The sequence below is a fragment of the Entelurus aequoreus genome, linkage group LG22, assembly GCF_033978785.1.
Source record: "Entelurus aequoreus isolate RoL-2023_Sb linkage group LG22, RoL_Eaeq_v1.1, whole genome shotgun sequence".
In the NCBI taxonomy this organism is placed as follows: domain Eukaryota; kingdom Metazoa; phylum Chordata; class Actinopteri; order Syngnathiformes; family Syngnathidae; genus Entelurus; species Entelurus aequoreus.
Window position 1 is genome coordinate 44640889 of NC_084752.1, and position 24385 is coordinate 44665273.

Here is a 24385-nt window from a genome sequence, read left to right on the forward strand (position 1 = left end):
GAGACGAGACGTAACGAACGCATGGATAATGATCTCAGCATCGCTTGTGGACAAAATGGAACAAATTTTAGCGATATTGCGGAGATGAAAGAAGGCCGTTTTAGTAACACTCTTAAGGTGTGACTCAAACGAGAGAGTTGGGTGGAAGATAATACCCAGATTCTTTACCGAGTCGCCTTGTTTAATCGTTTGGTTGTCAAATGTTAAGGTGGTATTATTAAATAGATGTTGGTGTTGAGCAGGACCGATAATCAGCATTTCCGTTTTCTTAGCGTTGAGTTGCAAAAAGTTAGCGGACATCCATTGTTTGATTTCATTAAGACACGCCTCCAGCTGACTACAATCCGGCGTGTTGTCTTGGGTTGGTGCTAGGTAACTACCGTATTTTTCTGACTATAAGTGGCAGTTTTTTTTCATAGTTTGGGCGGGGGTGCGACTTATACTCAGGAGCGACTTATGTGTGAAATGATTAACACATTAGCGTAAAATATCAAATATTATTTAGCTCATTCACATAAGAGACTAGACCAGGGGTGTCCAAACTTTTTCCACTGAGGGCCGCACACGAGAAAAATTTAAGCATGCGGGGGACATTTTGATATTTTTCATTTTCATACCATAACAAAATATATAGATTTTTTTTTTAACAATTAGGGATCCTGGGGCCCGTAAAGGGTCTCAGTCATTAAAATGTTAAAAACAAGTCAAATGATTATTGCTAGGGATGTCCGATAATGGCTTTTTGCCGACATCCAATATTCCGATATTGTCCAACTCTTTAATTACCGATACCGATATCAACCGATACTGATGTATACAGTTGTGGAATTAACACATTATTATGCCTAATTTGGACAACCATGTATGGTGAAGATAAGGTCCTTTTTTTTTTAAATTAATAAAATAAAATAAGATAAATAAATTAAAAACATTTTCTTGAATAAAAAAGAAAGTAAAACAATATAAAATCAGTTACATAGAAACTAGTAATGAATGAAAATGAGTAAAATGAAGTGTTAAAGGTTAGTACTATTAGTGGAGCAGCAGCACGCACAATCATGTGTGCTTACGGACTGTATCCCTTGCAGACTGTATTGATATATATTGATATATAATGTAGGAAGCAGAATATTGATAACAGAAAGAAATGGGGGGAGGGAGGTTTTTTGGGTTGGTGCACTAATTGTAAGTGTATCTTGTGTTTTTTATGTGGATTTAATAAAAAATAAAAATAAATAGATAATAAAAAACAAAAAACGATACCAATAATAAAAAAAACGATACCGATAATTTCCAATATTACATTTTAAAGCATTTATCGGCCGATAATATCAGCCGGCCGATATTATCGGACATCTCTAATTATTGCCTATTATTATAAATGCCTTTTCTGTCAAAGACAACTTTGTTTTTTATAGTAAAAGTGAAATATGCAGTATTTCCCCCACCGCCCAAAACATTTAGAAAGCAATGTTTGATGTGAAGTCATTGGAGCCCTGAAAAGATCAATAATGCATGACACCATTGATTTTATTTTCATTATTATTTTTGATTAATCACAGTGAAAAGATCAATAAAATCCCACTAAATATCTTTGGGATCCAAAAGGTACCCCACTCATGAAGTGATACATTTTTATTATTATTTGTTTTACTTTCAACTAGGGCTGCAACTAACGATTAATTTGATAATCGATTAATCTGTCGATTATTACTTTGATTAATCGATTGATAATCGGATAAAAGAGACAAACTACATTTCTATCCTATCCAGTATTTTATTGAAAAAAAACAGCATACTGGCACCATACTTATTTTGATTATTGTTTCTCAGCTGTTTGTACATGTTGCAGTTTATAAATAAAGGTTTAGTAAAAAAAATAAAAAAAATAAAAAAAAATTTAATTAAAAAAATAAATAAAAAATAACCTCTGCGCATGCACATAGCATAGATCCAACGAATCGATGACTAAAATAATCGGCAACTATTTTTATAATCGATTTTAATCGATTAGTTGTTGCAGCCCTACTTTCAACACTTAAGTTACGAGATCAACTTCAGATACATCTGTCCATTTTACGTTTGAACTATTATTTTGTTTGTTTTATGCTCTTTTGTCAAAGAAAACTTGGATGTTTTTATATGGCAACCACACAATATATGCAATATTTTTCCACATAAAACATTTTAATGGGAAATATTTGAAGTCATTGGAGCCTTGAAGATGTCAATAATTCATTATTATTGATTTTGTGTCTTTTTTTGTTTTTTGAGCAATGGCAAAAAAAGGAAAATAAAGATAGACAAAATAAAAAAAACAGCCTGCATGGCAGCTTTGTATCAACATTGCAACGTTTTCTAGTTAGATTTCACCTCATTCCACTTTTTTAATGTTTTTTTGATTTTTGCAATGGCATCTCCGGAATGTGTGGCGGGCCGCTAAACAATTAATATGATGTCATCCAGGGGTGGCCACACTTTTTCTGCAGGCGAGCTACTTTTCAATGTACCAAGTGGAGGGGATCTACCTCATTCATATATTTAATAATAATAATAATAATAGATTTTATTTGTAAAAAAGCACTTTACGTTGAGCAAACAACCTCAAAGTGCCACAGTGTTAAAAAAAAATAAAAATAAAATAGTAATAATAATAATAATTAAAAAATAATAATTATAATTTATATTGATTTATTTATGAAAGAGAGGTTAACAAGTGAAATGTGTTTCATGATAATACAAGCATGTTTAACATTCCTTTCTTTCATGAAGACAAGAATATAAGTTGGTATGATTGTGATGACTTGCATTGATTGGAATCAGACAGTAGTAGGGATGTCCGATAATGGCTTTTTGCCGATATCCGATATTCCGATATTGTCCAACTCTTTAATTACCGATACCGATATATGCAGTCGTGGAATTAACACATTATTATGCCTAATTTGGACAACCAGGTATGGTGAAGATATGGTACTTTTTTTAAAAATAATAATAAAATAAGATAACTAAATTAAAAACATTATCTTGAATAAAAAAGAAAGTAAAAGAATATAAAAACAGTTACATAGAAACTAGTAATTAATGAAAATGAGTAAAATGAAGTGTTAAAGGTTAGTACTATTAGTGGAGCAGCAGCACGCACAATCATGTGTGCTTACGGACTGTATCCCTTGCAGACTGTATTGATATATATTGATATATCATGTAGGAAGCAGAATATTGATAACAGAAAGAAATGGGGGAGGGAGGTTTTTTGGGTTGGTGCACTAATTGTAAGTGTATCTTGTGTTTTTTATGTTGATTTAATTAAAAAAAACTAAACGATACAGATAATAAAAAAACCGATACCGATAATTTCCGATATTACATTTTAACGCATTTATCGGCCGATAAGCCGATATTATCGGACATCCCTAGACAGTAGTGATGATAACCTCCACATTTTACAATGGAGGAGGGAAAAAAGTCCTCCTTTCTGTCCAATACCACATGAAAGTTTGTCCAGCTTCCATACTCCTTTTTATGCACTTTACAAAAAATACATTGGCGGCAAACTCCCTAGCTTGCTAGCTTTCGGAGACTCTTATTTTGTTAGCGCAGGCAGGATGAAGAAGGGCTATTATTGTGAAGACAGGAACTGTGCAGTCGGTCTTTAGAGTTTTGACGGCAGGTATGTTGAAATAAAAAGTGTTTCTCGCCTTCCTGTCGGTCATTTTTTCTTAATAATGACCTGGCAGCAGCCAGCGTCATCTCACAAGACCCTCGGGTGCCGTGAATGTCCATCAAGTGACCAAAGTCACGTCTTGGTGGAGATTAATGAATGATCATTTTTAGGTCTATTTGTTTAATGGCTGTCTGGCGATGGACTGACACACCCTCCACCATCCACCGCTAGCTGGCCATCCACGTAATGGCCACCTCTGGCGTAATTGTATCCTTTGCATCATTGGAGATTATGCATATATTTTCTTCAAAAAGGTTAAAAACCAAAAAGTTATATATAGATTTAGAAAGACGTCTGTGCTTTTAGTAATTAGTATTAACTAGGGATGTCCGATAATGGCTTTTTGCCGATATCCGATATTGTCCAACGTTTTAATTACTGATACCGATATCAACCGATACCGATATCAACCGATATATGCAGTCGTGGAATTAACACATTATTATGTCTAATTTGGACAACCATGTATGGTGAAGATAAGGTACTTTTAAAAAAAAATAAAAAAAAATAAGATAACTAAATTAAAAACATTTTCTTGAATAAAAAAGAAAGTACAACAATATAAAAACAGTTACATAGAAACTAGTAATTAATGAAAATGAGTAAAATTAACTGTTAAAGGTTAGTACTATTAGTGGAGCAGCAGCACGCACAATCATGTGTGCTTACGGACTGTATCCCTTGCAGACTGTATTGATATATATTGATATATAATGTAGGAAGCAGAATATTGATAACAGAAAGAAATGGGGGGAGGGAGGTTTTTTGGGTTGGTGCACTAATTGTAAGTGTATCTTGTGTTTTTTATGTTCATTTAATAAAAAAAAAAACGATACAGATAATAAAAAAACCGATACCGATAATTTCCGATATTACATTTTAACGCATTTATCGGCCGATAATATCGGCATGCCGATATTATCGGACATCCCTAGACAGTAGTGATGATAACCTCCACATTTTACAATGGAGGAGGAAAAAAAGTCCTCCTTTCTGTCCAATACCACATGAAAGTTTGTCCAGCTTCCATACTCCTTTTTATGCACTTTACAAGAAATACATTGGCGGCAAACTCCCTAGCTTGCTAGCTTTCGGAGACTCTTATTTTGTTAGCGCAGGGAGGATGAAGAAGGGCTATTATTGTGAAGACAGGAACTGTGCAGTCGGTCTTTAGAGTTTTGACAGCAGGTACGGTTGAAATAAAAAGTGTTTCTCGCCTTCCTGTCGGTCGTTTTTTCTTAATAATGATCTGGCAGCAGCCAGCGTCATCTCACAAGACCCTCGGGTGCCGTGGATGTCAATCAAGTGACCAAAGTCACGTCTTGGTGGAGATTAATGATTGATCATTTTTAGGTTTATTTGTTTAATGGCTGTCTGGCGATGGACTGACACACCCTCCACCCTCCACCGCTAGCTGGCCATCCACGTAATGGCCACCTCTGGCGTAATTGTATCCTTTGCACCATTGGAGATTATGCATATATTTTCTTCAAAAAGGTTAAAAACCAAAAAGTTCTATATAGATTTAGAAAGACGTCTGTGCTTTTAGTAATTAGTATTAACTAGGGATGTCCGATAATGGCTTTTTGCCGATATCCGATATTCCGATATTGTCCAACTCTTTAATTACCGATACCGATCTCAGCCGATACCGATATCAACCGATATATGCAGTCGTGGAATTAACACATTATTATGTCTAATTTGGACAACCATGTATGGTGAAGATAAGGTACTTTTAAAAAATAATAATAAAATAAGATAACTAAATTAAAAACATTTTCTTGAATAAAAAAGAAAGTAAAACAATATAAAAACAGTTACATAGAAACTAGTCATTAATGAAAATGAGTAAAAATGAAGTGTTAAAGGTTAGTACTATTAGTGGAGCAGCAGCACGCACAATCATGTGTGCTTACGGACTGTATCCCTTACAGACTGTATTGATATATATCGATATATAATGTAGGAAGCAGAATATTGATAACAGAAAGAAATGGGGGAGGGAGGTTTTTTTGGTTGGTGCACTAATTGTAAGTGTATCTTGTGTTTTTTATGTTGATTTAATTAAAAAAAAACAAAAAACAAAAAAAAAAACGTTACAGATAATAAAAAAACCGATACCGATAACTTCCGATATTACATTTTAACGCATTTATCGGCCGATAAGCCGATATTATCGGACATCCCTAGACAGTAGTGATGATAACCTCCACATTTTACAATGGAGGAGGAAAAAAGTCCTCCTTTCTGTCCAATACCACATGAAAGTTTGTCCAGCTTCCATACTCCTTTTTATGCACTTTACAAGAAATACATTGGCGGCAAACTCCCTAGCTTTGCTAGCTTTCGGAGACTCTTATTTTGTTAGCGCAGGCAGGATGAAGCAGGGCTATTATTGTGAAGACAGGAACTGTGCAGTCGGTCTTTAGAGTTTTGACGGCAGGTATGTTGAAATAAAAAGTGTTTCTCGCCTTCCTGTCTGTCATTTTTTCTTAACAATGATCTGGCAGCAGCCAGCGTCATCTCACAAGACCCTCGGGTGCCGTGAATGTCCATCAAGTGACCAAAGTCACGTCTTGGTGGAGATTAATGAATGATCATTTTTAGGTCTACCGGTATTTGTTTAATGGCTGTCTGGCGATGGACTGACACACCCTCCACCATCCACCGCTAGCTGGCCATCCACGTAATGGCCACCTCTGGTGTAATTGTATCCTTTGCATCATTGGAGATTATGCATATATTTTCTTCAAAAAGGTTAAAAACCAAAAAGTTATATATAGATTTAGAAAGACGTCTGTGCTTTTAGTAATTAGTATTAACTAGGGATGTCCGATAATGGCTTTTTGCCGATATCCGATATTGTCCAACGCTTTAATTACTGATACCGATATCAACCGATACCGATATCAACCGATATATGCAGTCGTGTAATTAACACATTATTATGTCTAATTTGGACAACCATGTATGGTGAAGATAAGGTACTTTTAAAAAAATAAATAAATAAATAAGATAACTAAATTAAAAACATTTTCTTGAATAAAAAAGAAAGTACAACAATATAAAAACAGTTACATAGAAACTAGTAATGAATGAAAATGAGTAAAATGAACTGTTAAAGGTTAGTACTATTAGTGGAGCAGCAGCACGCACAATCATGTGTGCTTACGGACTGTATCCCTTGCAGACTGTATTGATATATATTGATATATAATGTAGGAACCAGAATATTGATAACAGAAAGAAATGGGGGGAGGGAGGTTTTTTGGGTTGGTGCACTAATTGTAAGTGTATCTTGTGTTTTTTATGCTGATTTAATTTTTTTTTAAAAAAACAAAAAAACCGATACAGATAATAAAAAAAACGATACCGATAATTTCCAATATTACATTTTAACGCATCCCTAGTATTAACATATATTTTCTTATAATGTAATTTTGCTCTATTTTTGTACGTTGTTACACAGGCTGGACTTTGTTGGGAATTGTTCAAGTTTCTAGAGATTTCTCCAATCCTGTTAGTGACTTTTTCTTTATTGAAAAACAAACCACTAGCAACAAATGGTGCATCTTTTCCTGGTGTTTGAAGACTCTTTACTTCTGTCATGCCATGTCCCCACAGAGCAATGTCACACTTGCTTAGCACCGCTGCACTTTCTTTCTTTAATTTCTGCACATCTGAGGCTCGACTGGATACATCTGGGATATATCCGCGTACGTCCACTCGCAGACATGCTCCCTCCGCTCCGGACAATCCCGCGCTTATTGCTTACATCCTGTTTCCGCGGTGCTGTTTCGCTGGTCCAAAAGGGTTTTTCTGCGGCCAAATTTTCGGTGCATCGTTAGTCAATAGCGTGCTAATAATTAGCTATATGTCCATTCGTACAATACTGTATATTACTTAAATGTACAGTCACGTTAGAAAAAAATGGATTTTTCGGGCGTGGTGGCGTTTATTTTTGCATGTCCAATTACATGTCGGGGAAACCCTGACCTTGATCTGTTCTGGAGATCTTAAATTGCGAGTTAATGACCAGGAATGATCCCAGGAGGTGCAAGTTTCTTGTATCACAGGGATTTACGCTGCCCAATCGGACTTTAGATCCTCGTCGTTGTGTTGCCACTTTACAGTTTGGCATCAAACCTAATTACTGTATTTTCCAGACGATAGAGCACGCCGGTATATAAGCAACACCCACTAAATTTTAGAAGAAAAAAAAAAGATTTTACCATATATTAGTCGCACCAGGTTATAAGCCGCAGTTGTGAAATTAGTTATTTGCACATGAATATTTTGTAAATGTTTATTTACATACCTTAATTGTTTCCAAACGGTGTCTGTAACACGGCAGTAAAACGGCTGGTCAAACAAAACAGAAGTCACCGTCGTGGACCCACTACATGGGGAAGCTAGCTCTGCAATCAGCTGAACAGACTCAGGAACTCCACGCGGTGATGTTTTACTAAGGAATTTGTCAAACTGAAACAGTATAAAAAGAATCTGAGCCAAGGCACATTTTCTGCGTTAGAAAAAATGCGGAGGCACACCACCAGCAGAAATCATTAAAAAACAAAACTCAGTTGACAGTAAAAAGTCGTTGTCCCAATTGTTGGATATGACTTTAAAGCAGGGGTCACCAACCTTTTTGAAAGCAAGAGCTACTTCTTGGGTAGTGATTAATGCGAAGGGCTACCAGTTTGATACACACTTAAATAAATTGCCAGAAATAGCCAATTTGCTCAATTTACCTTTAACTCTATGTTATTATTAATAATTAATGATATTTACACTTAATTGAACGGTTTAAAAGAGGAGAAAACACGAAAAAAATGACAATTAAATTTTGAAACATAGTTTATCTTCAATTTCGACTCTTTAAAATTCAAAATTCAACCGAAAAAAAGAAGAGAAAAACTAGCTAATTCGAATCTTTTTGAAAAAAAAAAAAAAAAATAATTTATGGAACATCATTAGTCATTTTTCCTGACTAAAATTAATTTTAGAATTTGGATGACATGTTTTAAATAGGTTAAAATCCAATCTGCACTTTGTTAGAATATATAACAAATTGGACCAAGCTATATTTCTAACAAAGACAAATCATTATTTCTTCTAGAATTTCCAGAACAACATTTTTAAAAGAAATTCAAAAGACTTTGAAATAAGATTTAAATTTGATTCTACAGATTTTCTAGATTTGCCAGAATAACTTTTTTGAATTTTAATCATAATAAGTTTGAAGAAATATTTCACAAATATTCTTTGTCGAAAAAACAGAAGCTAAAATGAAGAATTAAATTAAAATGTATTTATTATTCTTTGCAATAAAAAGGATAAATTTACTTGAACATTGATTTAAATTGTCAGGAAAGAAGAGGAAGGAATTTAAAAGGTAAAAAGGTATATGTGTTTAAAAATCCTAAAATCATTTTTAAGGTTGTATTTTTTCTCTAAAATTGTCTTTCTGAAAGTTATAAGAAGCAAAGTAAAAAAATTAATGAATTTATTTATTTAAAACTCAAATTCTATTTGAGTTTTGTCTCTCTTAGAATTAAAAATGTCGGGCAAAGCGAGACCAGCTTGCTAGTAAATAAATACAATTTCAAAAAATATGGCAGCTCACTGGTAAGTGCTGCTATTTGAGCTATTTTTAGAACAGGCCAGCGGGCTACTCATCTGGTCCTTACGGGCTACCTGGTGCCCGCGGGCACCACGTTGGTGACCCCTGCTTTAAAGCATAACCAAGCATGCATCACTATAGCTCTTGTCTCAAAGTAGGTGTACTGTCACCACCTGTCACATCACACCCTGACTTATTTGGACTTTGTTGCTGTTTTCCTGTGTGTAGTGTTTTACTTCTTGTCTTGCGCTCCTATTTTGTGGCTTTTTCTCTTTTATTTTGGTATTTTCCTGTCGCAGTTTCATGTCTTCCTTTGAGCGATATTTCCCCGCATCTACTTTGTTTTAGCAATCAAGAATATTTCAGTTGTTTTTAATCCTTCTTTGTGGGGACATTGTTGATTGTCCATGGGGCGGTATGGCGTAGTGGGTAGAGCGCCCGTGCCAGAAATCTGAGGGTTGCAGGTTCGCTCCCCGCCTCTTGACATCCAGATTGCTTCCGTTGTGTCCTTGGGCAGGACACTTCACCTTTGCACCCGGTGCCGCTCACACTGGTGACTGAATGATGAATGAATGATAGGTGGTGGTCGGAGGGGTGCAAACTGGCAGCCTCGCTTCCGCCAGTCTACCCCAGGGCAGCCGTGGCTCCAAATGTAGCTTACCACCACCAGGTGTGAATGAATGATGGGTTCCCACTTCTCTGTGAAGCGCTTTGAGTATCTAATAATAGAAAAGCGCTTTATAAAATCTAATCCATTATTATTACTATTATGTTCGGATGTACATTGTGGATGCCGTCTTTTCTCCGCAGTAAGTCTTTGCTGTCGTCCAGCATTCTGTTTTTGTTTACTTTGTAGCCAGTACAGTTTTAGTTTCGTTCTGCATAGCCATCCCTAAGCTTCAATGCCTTTTCTTAAGGGCACTCACCTTTTTGTTTATTTTTGGTTTAAGCATTAGACACCTTTTTACCTGCACACTGCCTCCCGCTGTTTCCGAAATCTACAAAGCAATTAGCTACCTGCTGCCACCTACTGATATGGAAGAATATTGCATAGGGGTGTAACGGTACACAAAAATTTCGGTTGGGTTTAGAGGTCACGGTTCGGTTCATTTTCATAATAACATTGATTTTGATTCAATATTATGTTTTGAGCAATGACAGTTTAAAAGAAAAAAAACTAGCTTTGTTTTATTAGTCAACATTGCAACTTTTTTCTAAATTACATTTAACCTTGTTTTGTTTTCAACCCCTTCTTAACCCTGAACGTACATTGAAAATACACGCAACCCTAACTCCAAATGCCGGACATTTGAGGCATTTAAGAAACTCCGCCCTGACAGCTGCGCAAAAGAGGACATGTCCGGTGAAAAGAGGACGTATGGTCAGTCTATCCTAGCCCGTTAGCTGCTAGCATGCCGTGTGTTGTGCCTCGGTGTGCGTTGTTTACACAACGTGCGTTACGCTACTTAATGTGTCCGTGTGGAAACTCGTTCGGTACACCTCCGAACCGAACCGGAAACCCTGTACCGAAACGGTTCAATACAAATACACGTATTGTTACACCCCTACTAATAATAAAAAAGCGCTATATAGAATCTAATCCATTATTATTATTATTATGTTCGGATGTACATTGTGGACGCCGTCTTTGCTCCACAGTAAGTCTTTGCTGTCGTCCAGCATTCTGTTTTTGTTTACTTTGTAGCCAGTTCAGTTTTAGTTTCGTTCTGCATAGCCATCCCTAAGCTTCAATGCCTTTTCTTAAGGGCACTCACCTTTTTGTTTATTTTTGGTTTAAGCATTAGACACCTTCTTACCTGCACGCTGCCTCCCGACATCTACAAAGCAATTAGCTACCGGCTGCCACCTACTGATATGGAAGAGTATTACACGGTTACTCTGCCCAGCTCTAGACAGCACCGACACTAAACAACAACACGTCATTTGCAGACTATAATTACTACTTTGCAAAGAATATTTTTAACCCAAATAGGTGAATTTAGATCATCTCCCACGGCACACGGGTGGTTGAAAAAGCCTGATCTGAAGGATGCACTAAAGCACCGTTAAAGTCCAATGAATAAGTCTTAAAGCGTCCCTCTCAAAGTGTACTGTCACATCCAAACAGGAGGGGAAAATGGGCAATTGTGCCGTAGATCACAGACTTAATGTCCTGGCGGGCGGGCATTAGCGTGCTGGTCATGTACGCCTGCTTCTTCTTCTTCTGTCAGGCGCTTTAGTGCATTGATTGTGTAGTCTTGAGGTGGCAAGCCTGTTCTTGATTCAGAAAAGAAGGGCCGCCGTCACTACTGATTCTACACGGTATTTTAAGAGGATAGGGTTCCAATTCAAACCTTAAATGGTCGCCGCCTGCTGAGAGAAGTGACTAAAACATGTTATCCTGCTTTTGTCCAGCCAGACAGTATGGCAGCTTGTCTCTACAGTTAGCACAAAAACACATCAAGGCTTGGCCCCCCTAGGAGGACAATGAAGTATAAATTCAAACATCGTTGCCTCAAAGCTTCTTTTTTTTTTTCCCTCCGGCGGCAGCAATAGCAGTGGCAAGTTCTATTGAAACTTTCTCCTTTGTGTGGGGTGGACTGGACCGGATAAGAGCTGCCGCCTACACAAGGAATTGTGGCAAAGCATGCAACAACATGCTGCCGCTACTAGTATAGTATCGCCCTGCTAATCAATCAAAAAGGGTGCTATACTCTGTTTGAAAAGTACCCGTTTCCGGGCACGACGTGACATTGCTGGTTTTACGAGCAGAGGAGCATGTTCGGCAGCGCACACACACAGAGAGCTTACAAGCAGACACAGTGTGTAGACAGAAAAGGGAAGAATGGACGCGTTTTGGTGTAAAAAGTAAAGATAAAGGTGAAGTTATAACACTGAAACACCCTCAGGAAGAGCTGCTATAAGACATGGCTAACTAGCTGGCAGCTAACATCCATCCACAGTAGAGATGTCCGATAATATCGGCCTGCCGAAATTATCGGCCGATATATGCGTTAAAATGTAATATCGGAAATTATCGGTATCAGTTTTTTTATTATCGGTATCGTTTTGTTTTTTGTTTTTTTTAATTAAATCAACATAAAAAACACAAGATACACTTACAATTAGTGCACCAACCCAAAAAACCTCCCTCCCCCATTCACACTCATTCACACAAAAGGGTTGTTTCTTTCTGTTATTAATATTCTGCTTCCTACATTATATATCAATATATATCAATACTGTCTGCAAGGGATACAGTCCGTAAGCACACATGATTGTGCGTGCTGCTGGTCCACTAATAGTACTAACCTTTAACAGTTCATTTTACTAATTTTCATTCATTACTAGTTTCTGTGTAACAGTTTTTATATTGTTGTACTTTCTTTTTTATTCAAGAAAATGTTTTTAATTTATTTATCTTATTTTATTTGATTCATTTTTTTAAAAAGTACCTTATCTTCACCATACCTGGTTGTCCAAATTAGGCATAATAATGTGTTAATTCCACGACTGTATATATTGGTTGATATCGGTATCTGTTGATATCGGTATCGGTAATTAAAGAGTTGGACAATATCGGCATATCGGCAAAAAGCCATTATCGGACATCCCTACTCCTAATTAGTCTGCTGACGTATGCAATAACATATTGTGTCATTTATACACCTATTATTTATATATATTTTATATATATTTAATAACAGTTTTGTTTTAAGCGTCCATCCATCCATCCATTTTACAATATAATTACAACACTTTATGTACATATTTATATACAGATTTGAACAATAAGTTATTCACTGAAATACATTTATTAATTGTGGTTCTTACCAAAAATATATCTTATAAAATATAAAAGCTAAAATGTCTCTTAAAGCTCTGCCCCTTTAATTAGTGCATACTAAATCATTTAACTTTAGCCTACTACTACAACCATATTATTTACCAGCAACATAAAGTGAAACAGAGGCACAGTCAGTAACAAATAAACAGAAAACAGTAGTGGTCAAATACAAATAAGGCAACAAGAGAAGTATCCTACACTTCTCTTTTGTAAAGTAAATCTGAACAGCCGATATGGGCATCTACATCAACTATATGATTTGCCTGAGAAGCTGGACAGGACAAAAAAATATATAATGGCGGACATAATTATTTCGTGGTGGGCCGCCACAAATAAATGAATGTGTGGGAAACACTGCATTAACAACATAGCTGTGGGCCACAATTGGCCCCTGGGCTGAAGTTTAAAACAGTGAAAAACCCCATTATACGCGGATGTGGTGCGTTTTACTGTACTCTTTTCAATCTCTGAGCATGATGACATTAATGAGGAACAAGGTCAGGAACCTACAGTGTTTTAGTCCACAGCCTTTAAAGGGGAACTGCCCTTTTTCCCCCTGACGTGACATGACAGATGTATTTCATGCTGACTCGTAAATAAAAGTCTGCTTACAACGGAGCTTAAGGGAGGTCCTCTTTTCCGCCCATAAAACCCAATAAATTCCCATCCAAATAGCGCCAACAATACTCCACTTGTGACTTGAATATTAACAAGTATTAGTGATATTTGTATTGTGTTGTTATATTTATATGGTAATTAATATTCTGTGACTGTAAATTGTTTGCTTGTCGATGCTTTTATTTGTTTCTGTATTGTGTAGTTATAATGATATGCTTTTACTTGTAATCGTATTGAGTTTGTGGACCCCAGGAAGACTAGTGGGTTGTTGTGGCAACCAGCTAATGGGGATCCTTAATAATCATCAAAATCAAATATTGCAGGGTTTCCCACACATTCATTTACGAAAGAATTACGTCCGCCACAAATTTAAAAAAAAAAATATATATATATATATATATATATATATATATATATATATATATATATATATATATATATATATATATATATATATATATATATATTTTTTTTTTGTCCTCTCCAGCTTCTCAGACAAATCATATAGTTGATGTAGATGCCCGTATCGGCTGTTCAGATTTACTTTACAAAAGAGAAGTGTAGGATACTTCTCTTGTTGCCTTATTTGTATTTGACTTTATTAAATGTATTTCTATTAGAAACACAACATGTGTATACAACAAAGGGTGCAAAGTCTGCAGGCAGTAGGAAACACATGGTTAAGTGTAGGGAGTAAAACTGATGGCAGTCTAAAGTTCAAGATTTTTGGAGCTCTTTGTTCAGTGGATCAGATGTTTGATGAAGCTCTGTGTCTATCTACCACCACTACTGTTTTCTGTTTATTTGTTACTGACTGTGGCAGGACACCTCTGCCTCTGTTTCACTTTATGTTGCTGGTAAATAATATGCTTGTAGTAGTAGGCTAAAGTTAAATTATTTAGTATGCACTAATTAAAGGGGCAGAGCTTTGAGACATTTTAGCTTTTATATTTTATAAGATATATTTTTGGTAAGAACCACAATTAATAAATATATTTCAGTGAAAAACTTGTTCAAATCTGTATATAAATATGTACATAAAGTGTTGTAATTATATTGTAAGATGGATGGATGTACGTTTAAAACAAAACTGCTATTATTAATTAGTAAGTATACATTTTTTGAGCATTTTTAGAGAAAATCAAACCATTGTAGTAAATTATGCACATTTCTCGATGATGTCATGGTGACCACGCCCATAGCCACGCCCCCACCGCCACAGGTATCTTGGCAGTTTATGGGAAACACTGTATTGTTATTATAAGGGCTGACACAGACAAACTATTTATACATCACAAGCGTGTGTGCCAATGTTGACATGGAGTGGTAAGCTTCCTTGCTTGTGGAAGTTTATCGTAGATCATAAATCCTGCCTCTCACCAGGATAGTAGAAGGATGAGGACATAGTCCGACAAGTTGTATACACTTTGACAGCCAATTTAGCCTGGAAATGGCGAGAACGACACGAAGATACCCCCCTTTTTCTTTGTGAGGATTATGAGTCATGCTTCATCCAAATGGGAATATAACAAGATTCTATCACTCGGCATCCTAATGACAGCAGACCTTGTCCAGTAAGTGACGTTTTATTAAGTTTGAGCAGACCTTGTACAGTAATTGACGTTTTATTAAGTTTGTTGGCTGCCATGAAGTCTGCAGTGAGTAATAATAAGTAGAGATGTCCGATAATGGCTTTTTTGCAGATATTCCGATATTGTCCAACTCTTAATTACTGATTCCGATATCAACCGATACCGATATATACAGTGGTGGAATTAACACATTATTATGCCTAATTTTGTTGTGATGCCCCGCTGGATGCATTAAACAATGTAACTTTACCATGAATTGATTAACGATTAATTTAAACAAGTTGAAAAACTTATTCAGGTGTTACCATTTAGTGGTCAATTGTACAGAATATGTACTGCACTGTGCAATCTACTAATACAAGTCTCAATCAATCAATCAAAAACAAGGTTTTCCAAAATAAGAGAACGACTTCAACTCAAGTTGTGGAAAAAAGTGCCAACATGGCACTGCCATATTTATTATTGAAGTCACAAAGTGCATTATTTTTTTTAACTTTCCTCAAAACCGCAGCTTGGAATTTGGGACAATCCTGATACCCACTACAACTATGGGAAATACTATACTTTGACTTCCACAAAGTGCATTATTATTATTATTTTTTTAAACATGCCTCAAAACAACAGCTACAAAAACAATGAAGGCACACAGCTTCAGTCCAGAGTATACTAGAGCATACTTGCCAACCTTGACACCTCCCAATTCGGCAGATGGGGGTGGGCGGGATTTGGTGGTAGCAAGGGGTGTATATTGTAGCATCCCGGGAGAGTTAGTGCTGCAAGGGGTTCTGGGTATTTGTTCTGTTGTGTTACGGTGCGGATGTTCTCCCGAAATGTGTTTGTCATTCTTGTTTGGTGTGGGTTCACAGTGTGGCGCATATTTGTAACAGTGTTAAACTTGTTTATACGGACACCCTCAGTGTCACCTGTATGGCTGTTGACCAAGTATGCATTGCATTCACTTATGTGTGTGTAAAAGCCGCATATATTATGTGACTGGGCCGGCACGCTGTTTGTATGGAGGAAAAGCGGACGTGACGACAGGTTGTAGAGGACGCTAAAGGCACGCCCCCAATATTGTTGTCCGGGTGGAAATCGGGAGAAATTCGGGAGAATGGTTGCCCCGGGAGATTTTCGAAGGGGCACTGAAATTCGGGAGTCTCCCGGGAAAATCGGGAGGGTTGGCAACAATGTTCATGTGTGTGAACAAACACAAAAACTCCCTGAGCATTCAGTGGAGCACATGTGAGCAACATCACACGTGGCAATACCAGCAGCACACCCGTCTCAAACCAATCTTTTATGATAACCCTCAGATGAGAGGAGTCATTTTCATGAGATTATTTTGTAATAGTGATTTGGCCCACTTATAATGAAAGTAAAAGAAATCTTGTTTTTCATAAGCTATGGATTAGTATTGTACAATATTATTGTCTGGGTGGGGGTCCTGCTTTGGAAATCATTTGTACCCCTTTCAGAGATCACATTTAGTTCCCCTTAAACATCCTCATGTTGCACAATGAAATGTAAGCATAGGATGAAGTGTGCATTCCTGTAACTTTCTCTAGTAACAGCATTCAATAAATTAACATTAATAATAAATGACAGTAGAATAAGCACACGTATGACTGAGGAGTCATAGTGTAACTTTGTGTGGTGTTTGAGTTGTCGGACTTTTTGTGTGGCCATAAACGCACCAGTGGTTTAGTGGTATGCGTGTTGGTGACAGATGACAAGTTGGTTTTGGCCTGGTTTGTACGGCAGAAAATGACTAGTTTTTCCAGATAGAAGTGTTTTACTCATGTTTTTGGTGTGGTTATGTCCGAATATAAACAGTTTTGCTCAATAAAGTGATCGATATAATTCCTGTCCTCGAAGCATCTCGATAGACGTTACAATAATTGAACGGTGTTCAATTGAACGGTGTTGACGAACACCGTTAGGGCCGCTTGTTGTCACTGTCACTCAGAGTTGCATTGCAAAATTACACAGAATAAATGTGTTTATTTGGTTTACAATTCAAATGGGATTTGATTTGGTGCGCGGCATATATTTGCTGTGCGCAGAGGACGCTCGAGCGGTGCGCAATTGCGCAGGCGCGCACCTTAGAGGGAACGTTGCTTGGCAAGTATGCCCTATGTCCGTGTTTTACCGGATATGTACCGCTCCGTACAGTGGCGTTTTAAAAAGTCATTAATTTTACTTCTTGATACCGATAATTTCCGATATTACATTTTTTTTTTTTTAATAAATGTTTTTATTGAATTTGACAGGTATTACACTATACAATAGAACAGTAATCACATTTTCCTTTTTTTTTCTTTTTTTTTTCCCCACCCACTTCCAAGAACAGCAACCCAACACACACCCCATACACACACAACAACACCCCCCCCCCCAGGTCCTACATAAGTTAAAGGTACAGTCACAAATGGAAAATAATTAGTACATCACTTTCTTCTCAACATAGGCAGATAATAAATATACACCCAGAATAAATGTAAATAAAAAATAAAAAAGGAAGCTGGTTTGTGAAAGGTGAACTTTTCATGTATCCTATAGCGTCTTTAATTTAGGTATGTAGTCAACCACACCACCCCAAACAGAATAAAACTTCCCAGGTGCCCCCCTAAGATTGAACTTTATTTTCTCCAGATCTAAATAAATCATAAGGTCTTTAAGCCATAAGGAGGCTTTGGGGCAAAATGGTGACTTCCACTCCAGCAAAATTCTCCTACGGGCTAATAAGGATGCAAAGGCGATACTATCCTTAAATTTTCTCCTTATTTGGGGATCTGATACCGTCCCAAAAATGCCCATTTCTGCACATGGTGTCAGGGTTCAATATTACATTTTAAAGCATTTATCGGGCGATATCGGCATGCCGATATTATCGGACATCTCTAATAATAAGTGATGTTGAAAATCACGGCACACTTTTGATGGTATTTATTAGAGATGGCCGATATTATCGGCTGATATATGCGTTAAAATGTAATATCGGAAATTATCGGTATCGGTTTTTTTATTGTCGGTATCTTTTTTTTTTTTTTTTTTTTTTTTTTTTAATTAAATCAACATAAAAAACACAAGATACACTTACAATTAGTGCACCAACCCAAAAAACCTCCCTCCCCCATTCACACTCATTCACACAAAAGGGTTGTTTCTTTCTGTTATTAATATTCTGCTTCCTACATTATATATCAATATATATCAATACAGTCTGCAAGGGATACAGTCCGTAAGCACACATGATTGTGCATGCTGCTGCTCCACTAATAGTACTAACCTTTAACAGTTAATTTTACTAATTTTCACTCATTACTAGTTTCTATGTAACTGTTTTTATATTGTTGTACTTTCTTTTTTATTCAAGAATTTTTTTTAAATTTATTTATCTTATTTTACTAATTTTTTTAAAAAGTACCTTATCTTCACCATACCTGGTTGTCCAAATTAGGCATAATAATGTGTTAATTCCACGACTGCATGTATCGGTAATTAAAGAGTTGGACAATATCGGAATATCGGATATCGGCAAAAAGCCATTATCGGACATCCCTAGTATTTATTTACTATTTAGAATGCATTAAAAAAATGTCTTACATAAGGATTGTGAATAATAAAAGTGCAGTTCTCCTTTTAAATGTGCAAATCTCCTGTCAGCTTGTTGACTCACGTGGTGATCGGGTGCTTCACTGGACAAAGTGCTACCTAAAAGAGTCAACTTTAGACATTTTTGTGTTTGCAGAGTGACAAAAAGGTGGGATCAGGTACATGTGATCGTCAACATTCACCCGACCGGTTTTTTGCGTCCTCTGTGCCGTTTTGGGTCTCAGGTGTCATTAGATGTGTGCAGGTGTGCTCATTGAAGTGTGAGGTTGTGCAACATACACCATCCACGGAGTCCCCTGTGCATGCAAGTTTTAATATGCTGAAACGCAGACACAATGCTAACAATGGCGCCGAGGCAATTGTCTGCACGCACACACCAAGCATGACCTGGTTGCCATTTGTAACTTTAGTGAAGTAAAAGTGCTGCGAGGAAGGAAAGTTATCACTAAATAAAGAGAGCCATTGTGTTTTGTCTGTTCCCAATCCCGCATGATCTGGAATTGCTTTCGTTTTTATCATTTGATCAAAGCTTATCTTTTGTGAACACTTGTCTTTTTCTTTCCTCCTCTTCCTCAGATGAAGAGAAAGTTGGACCATGGCCCCGAGGTCCGGTCTTTCCCTTCCGGAAAAAAGCCCTGCAAAGGTCCCGAGTACCCAAGGTGAGTTCCTCCACGCCACGCGAGTGACGGCGCTCCTCGAACCGCCTCCCACGCCCTCCGGCATCAAAAGGCCTAGAATTAAAAATGTATTAAAAAGTGCCATGGAAGAAAAAAATGGAAGCAAATCAAAGATGCTATCTTAGGTGACTTCAAACGGAATGATGCTCCTCGCCACATTCTCAACCCCCACCCCGTGCCATGAATACGTAATGCACATGTTGCCACATTAAAATTCACTCTCAACACGGGCACTTAAGCGTAAATGTCGCCATGTAAGCGGCCCTGTATCAGCATCCTAGCCATTAAATATTCATCAATGATGAGATAGACCCTCTGCTGTCAGATCACACCCTCTCCCGTATCACCCGCACTCTCGGGACTTCCTCTACATCAGTGTTTTCCAACCACTGTGCCGCGGCACACAAGTGTGCCGTGAGATACAGTCGGGTGTGCCGTGGGAGATTATGTAATTTCACCTATTTTGGGTTAAAAATATTTTTTGCAAAGAAGTAATTATAATCTGCAAATGATGTGTTGTTCGGCAGAGTAACCGTGTAATACTCTACCATATCAGTAGGTGGCAGCCGGCAGCTAATTGCTTTGTAGATGTCAGAAACAGCGGAAGGCAGTGTGCAGGTAAAAAGGTGTCTAATACTTTAACCAAAAAAACAAAACAAAAGGTGAGTGCCCCTAAGAAAAGGCATTGAAGCTTAGGGAAGGCTATACAGATCGAAACTAAAAGTGAACCGGCTACTAAGTAAACAAAAACAGAATGCTGGACGACAGCAAAGACTTACTGTGGAGCAAAGACGGCGTCCACAATGTACATCCGAACATGACATGACAATCAACAATGTCCCCACAAAGACGGATACAAACAACTGAAATATTCTTGATTGCTAAAACAAAGTAGATGCGGGAAATATCACTTAAAGGAAGACATGAAACTGCTACGGGAAAATATTTTTAAAAAAGAGAAAAAGCCACCAAAATAGGAGCGCAAGACAAGAAGTAAAACACTACACACAGGAAAACAGCAAAAAAAACTCCAAATAAGTCAGGGCGGGATGTGACAGGTGGTGACAGTACACCTACTTTGAGACAAGAGCTATAGTGATGCATGCTTGGTTATGGTTTAAAGTCATATCCAACAATTGCAACAACGACTTTTTACTGTCAACGGAGTTTTGTTTTTCAATGATTTCTATTAGAAGCTACATACAAAACCCAAAAGCAGTGAAGTTGTCACGTTGTGAAAATGGTAAATAAAAACAGAATACAATGATTTGCTAATCCTCTTTAAAGGCCTACTGATACGGTGTATTTAAAAAAAAAATATATATATATATTTTTTTATTTTTTTATTTTTTTTTACATAAATAAATACAATCATGTGTATCCCTGCAGACTGTATTGATCTATATTGATATATAATGTATATATTGTGATTTTTATGTTGATGTCATTAAATTTTTTTTTTTTTTTTTTTTTTTAAATTTCTTGTGCGGCCCGGTACCAATCGGTCCGCGGCCCGGTACCGGTCTGCGGACCGGTGGTTGGGGACCACTGCTCTAACGTACCTCATCCACAAATCTTTCATCCTCGCTCAAATTAATGGGGTAATCGTCGCTTTGTCGCTCCGAATCTCTCGCTCCATTGTAAACAACGGGGAATTGTGAGGAATACTAGCTCCTGTGACGTCACGCTACTTCCGGTACAGGCAAGGCTTTTTTTTATCAGCGAGCAAAAGTTGCGAACTTTATCGTCGATTTTCTCTACTAAATCCTTTCAGCAAAAATATGGCAATATCGCGAAATGATCAAGTATGACACATAGAATGGATCTGCTATTCCCGTTTAAATAAAAAAAAAAATCATTTCAGTAGGCCTTTAAATGCAGATAGAAACAGACAAAATAAGCCCCTGACTGGAAGGATAGACAGCAGATCAACAATACTACTATCAGGAGACACCGAACCAAACCCTGGACATGTAACTACGCGGTTAATGCTGTGCCGCCTGTCGAAGCCTAGCAATGCTGTTGCTAACGACGCCATTGAAGCTAACTTAGCTACGGGACCTCGTCAGAACTATGATAAAAACATTAGCGCTCCACCTACGCCAGCCAGCCCTCATCTGCTCATCAACACCCGTGCTCACCTGCGTTCCAGCGATCGACGGCGCGACGAAGGACTTCACCCAATCATCGATGCGGTCGGCGTCTAGCGTCGGATAGCGCGTCTGCTATCCAAGTCAAAGTCCTCCTAGTTGTGTTGCTGCAGCCGGCCGCTAATACACCGATCCCCCCTACAACTTTCTTCTTTGCAGTCTCCATTGTTCATTAAACAAATTGCAAAAGATTCACCAACACAGATGTCCAGAATACTGTGGAATTTTGCGATGAAAACAGAGCTTTTTGTATTGGATACAATGGAGTACCAATACTTCCGTTCCAACCATTGACGTCACGCGCATACGTCATCATACATAGACGTTTTCAGCCGGAAGTGTGGCGGGAAATGTAAAATGTCACTTTATAAGTTAACCCGGCCGTATTGGCATGTGTTGCAATGTTAAGATGTCATCATTGATATATAAACTATCAGACTGCGTGGTCGCTAGTAGTGGCTTTCAGTAGGCCTTTAAATGTCTATTCAATTGAATAGACTGCAAAGACAAGATATTTCATGTTTGAACGAGAAACTTATTTTTGTTTTGCAAATAATCATGAACTTAGAATTTAATGGCAGCAACACATGGCAAAAAAGTTGTCACAGGGGCATTTTTTACCAGTGTGTTACATGGCCTTTCCTTTTAACAACACTCAGTAAAGGTTTGGGAACTGAGGAGACACATTTTTGAAGTGGAATTCTTTCCCATTCTTGCTTGATGTACAGCTTAAGTTGTTCAACAGTCTCCCTTCTCATATTTTAGCCTTCACACATTTTCAATGTCTGGACTACAGGCAGGTCAGTCTAGTACCCGCACTCTTTTACTACGAAGCCACGCTGTTGTAACGCGTGGCTTGGCATTGTCCTGCTGAAATAAGCAGGGGCGTCCATGATAACGTTGCTTGGATGGCAACATGTGTTGCTCCAAAAGCTGTATGTACCTTTCAGCATTAATGGTGCCTTCACAGATGTGTAAGTAACCCATGTCTTGGGCACTAATACACCCCCATACCATCACACATGCTGCCTTTTACACATCTCGCTTATGCAATATGGTTCTTTTCCTCTTTGGTCCGGAGGACACGACGTCCACAGTTTGAAAGAACACTTTTCCACTTTGCATCAGTCCATCTTAGATGAGCTCGGGCCCAGCGAAGCGTTTCTGGGTGTTGTTGATAAATTGATTGATTGAAACTTTTATTAGTAGATTGCACAGCACAGTACATATTCCGTACAATTGACCACTAAATGGTAACACCCCGATACGTTTTTCAACTTGTTTAAGTCGGGGTCCACGTTAATCAATTCATGGTACAGATATATACTATCAGCATAATACAGTCATCACACAAGTTAATCATCAGAGTATATACATTAAATTATTTACATTCTGTACAATCCGGGGGGTGGGATGAGGAGGGTTTGGTTGATATCAGCACTTCAGTCATCAACAATTGCATCATCAATTGAAACAGTATAGGACTGACTTGGTAGGATATGTACAGCGAGCAGAGAACATAGTGAGCTCAGATAGCATAAGAACAAGTATATACATTTGATTATCTACATTTGATTATTTACATTTGGTTATTTACAATCCGGGGAGGTGGGATGTGGAGTGGGGAGGATGTTAGTCAAGGGTTGAAGTTGCCTGGAGGTGTTGTTTTTGCAATTTGACCCACTTAACATGCTTCAAAACTCACCAAATTTCACACACACATCAGGACCTGCGAAAATTGCAAGTTAATAAAAAAAACCAAACCCCAAAAATCAAAATTGCGCTCTAGCGCCCCCTGGGAAAAAACAAAAACAAACTGCCTGTAACTCCCACTAGGAAGGTCGTAGAGACATGAAACAAAAACCTCTATGTAGGTCAGACTTAGACCTACATTTTATAATTTTACATCCTCGGGCAAAAACCAACAGGAAGTTGGCAATTTCCCCTTCAAGACAAAATTGTACTAAAAAAAAACTAATTTTTGCCTCTTTGAGCTGTAATTTGACCCCCTTAAAATACTTCAAAATTCTCACACACATCGGGACTGCTGGAAATTGCGATCTAAAAAAAAAACGAACCCCAAAGCTCAAAAATTGCAGTCAATTTTTGAATAAAACCGAGACAAAACTGCTTTTTAGAGGAAAACTCAGACAAAACTGCTTGTAACTTCCAGTAGGAACGTCTTCGAGACATGAAACAAATACCTCTATGTAGGTCTCACCTAGACCTACATTTCATAGATTGACATCCTTCAGCAAAAATCAACAGGAAGTTTGCTATCTCCCCTTCAAAACAACATTTTTGTTACAACCTGTCACCAAACATCAAACGTTATCTCCTCCGAGCGCGTTTGTCGTTTCGGCTTCAAACTGCTACAGGAGAGAGATTGAACCCTCCTGATTAAAAGTTGAAGACGGCGTTGTGATTCGTGCTACCGTTTTGATTTTACGAGCCTTCAAAGAAAACAACCACTGTGCCGCGACACCTAGGAAAAAGACACAGACACAACTTCCTCCAACTCCCAGTACGAATA

The 24385-nt window shown here is 37.6% G+C and overlaps 1 protein-coding gene across 1 annotated transcript in view; it reads left to right on the forward strand.

Moving 5' to 3' along the window:
• The window catches only part of fbxw7 (F-box and WD repeat domain containing 7), a 116328-nt gene that overhangs the window by 7463 nt on the left and 84480 nt on the right, over positions 1-24385 (forward strand). The window contains exon 2 of the mRNA XM_062033444.1: positions 19602-19684. Coding sequence (XP_061889428.1) covers positions 19602-19684 — 83 coding nt within the window. The remainder of the gene's footprint in view (positions 1-19601; positions 19685-24385) is intronic.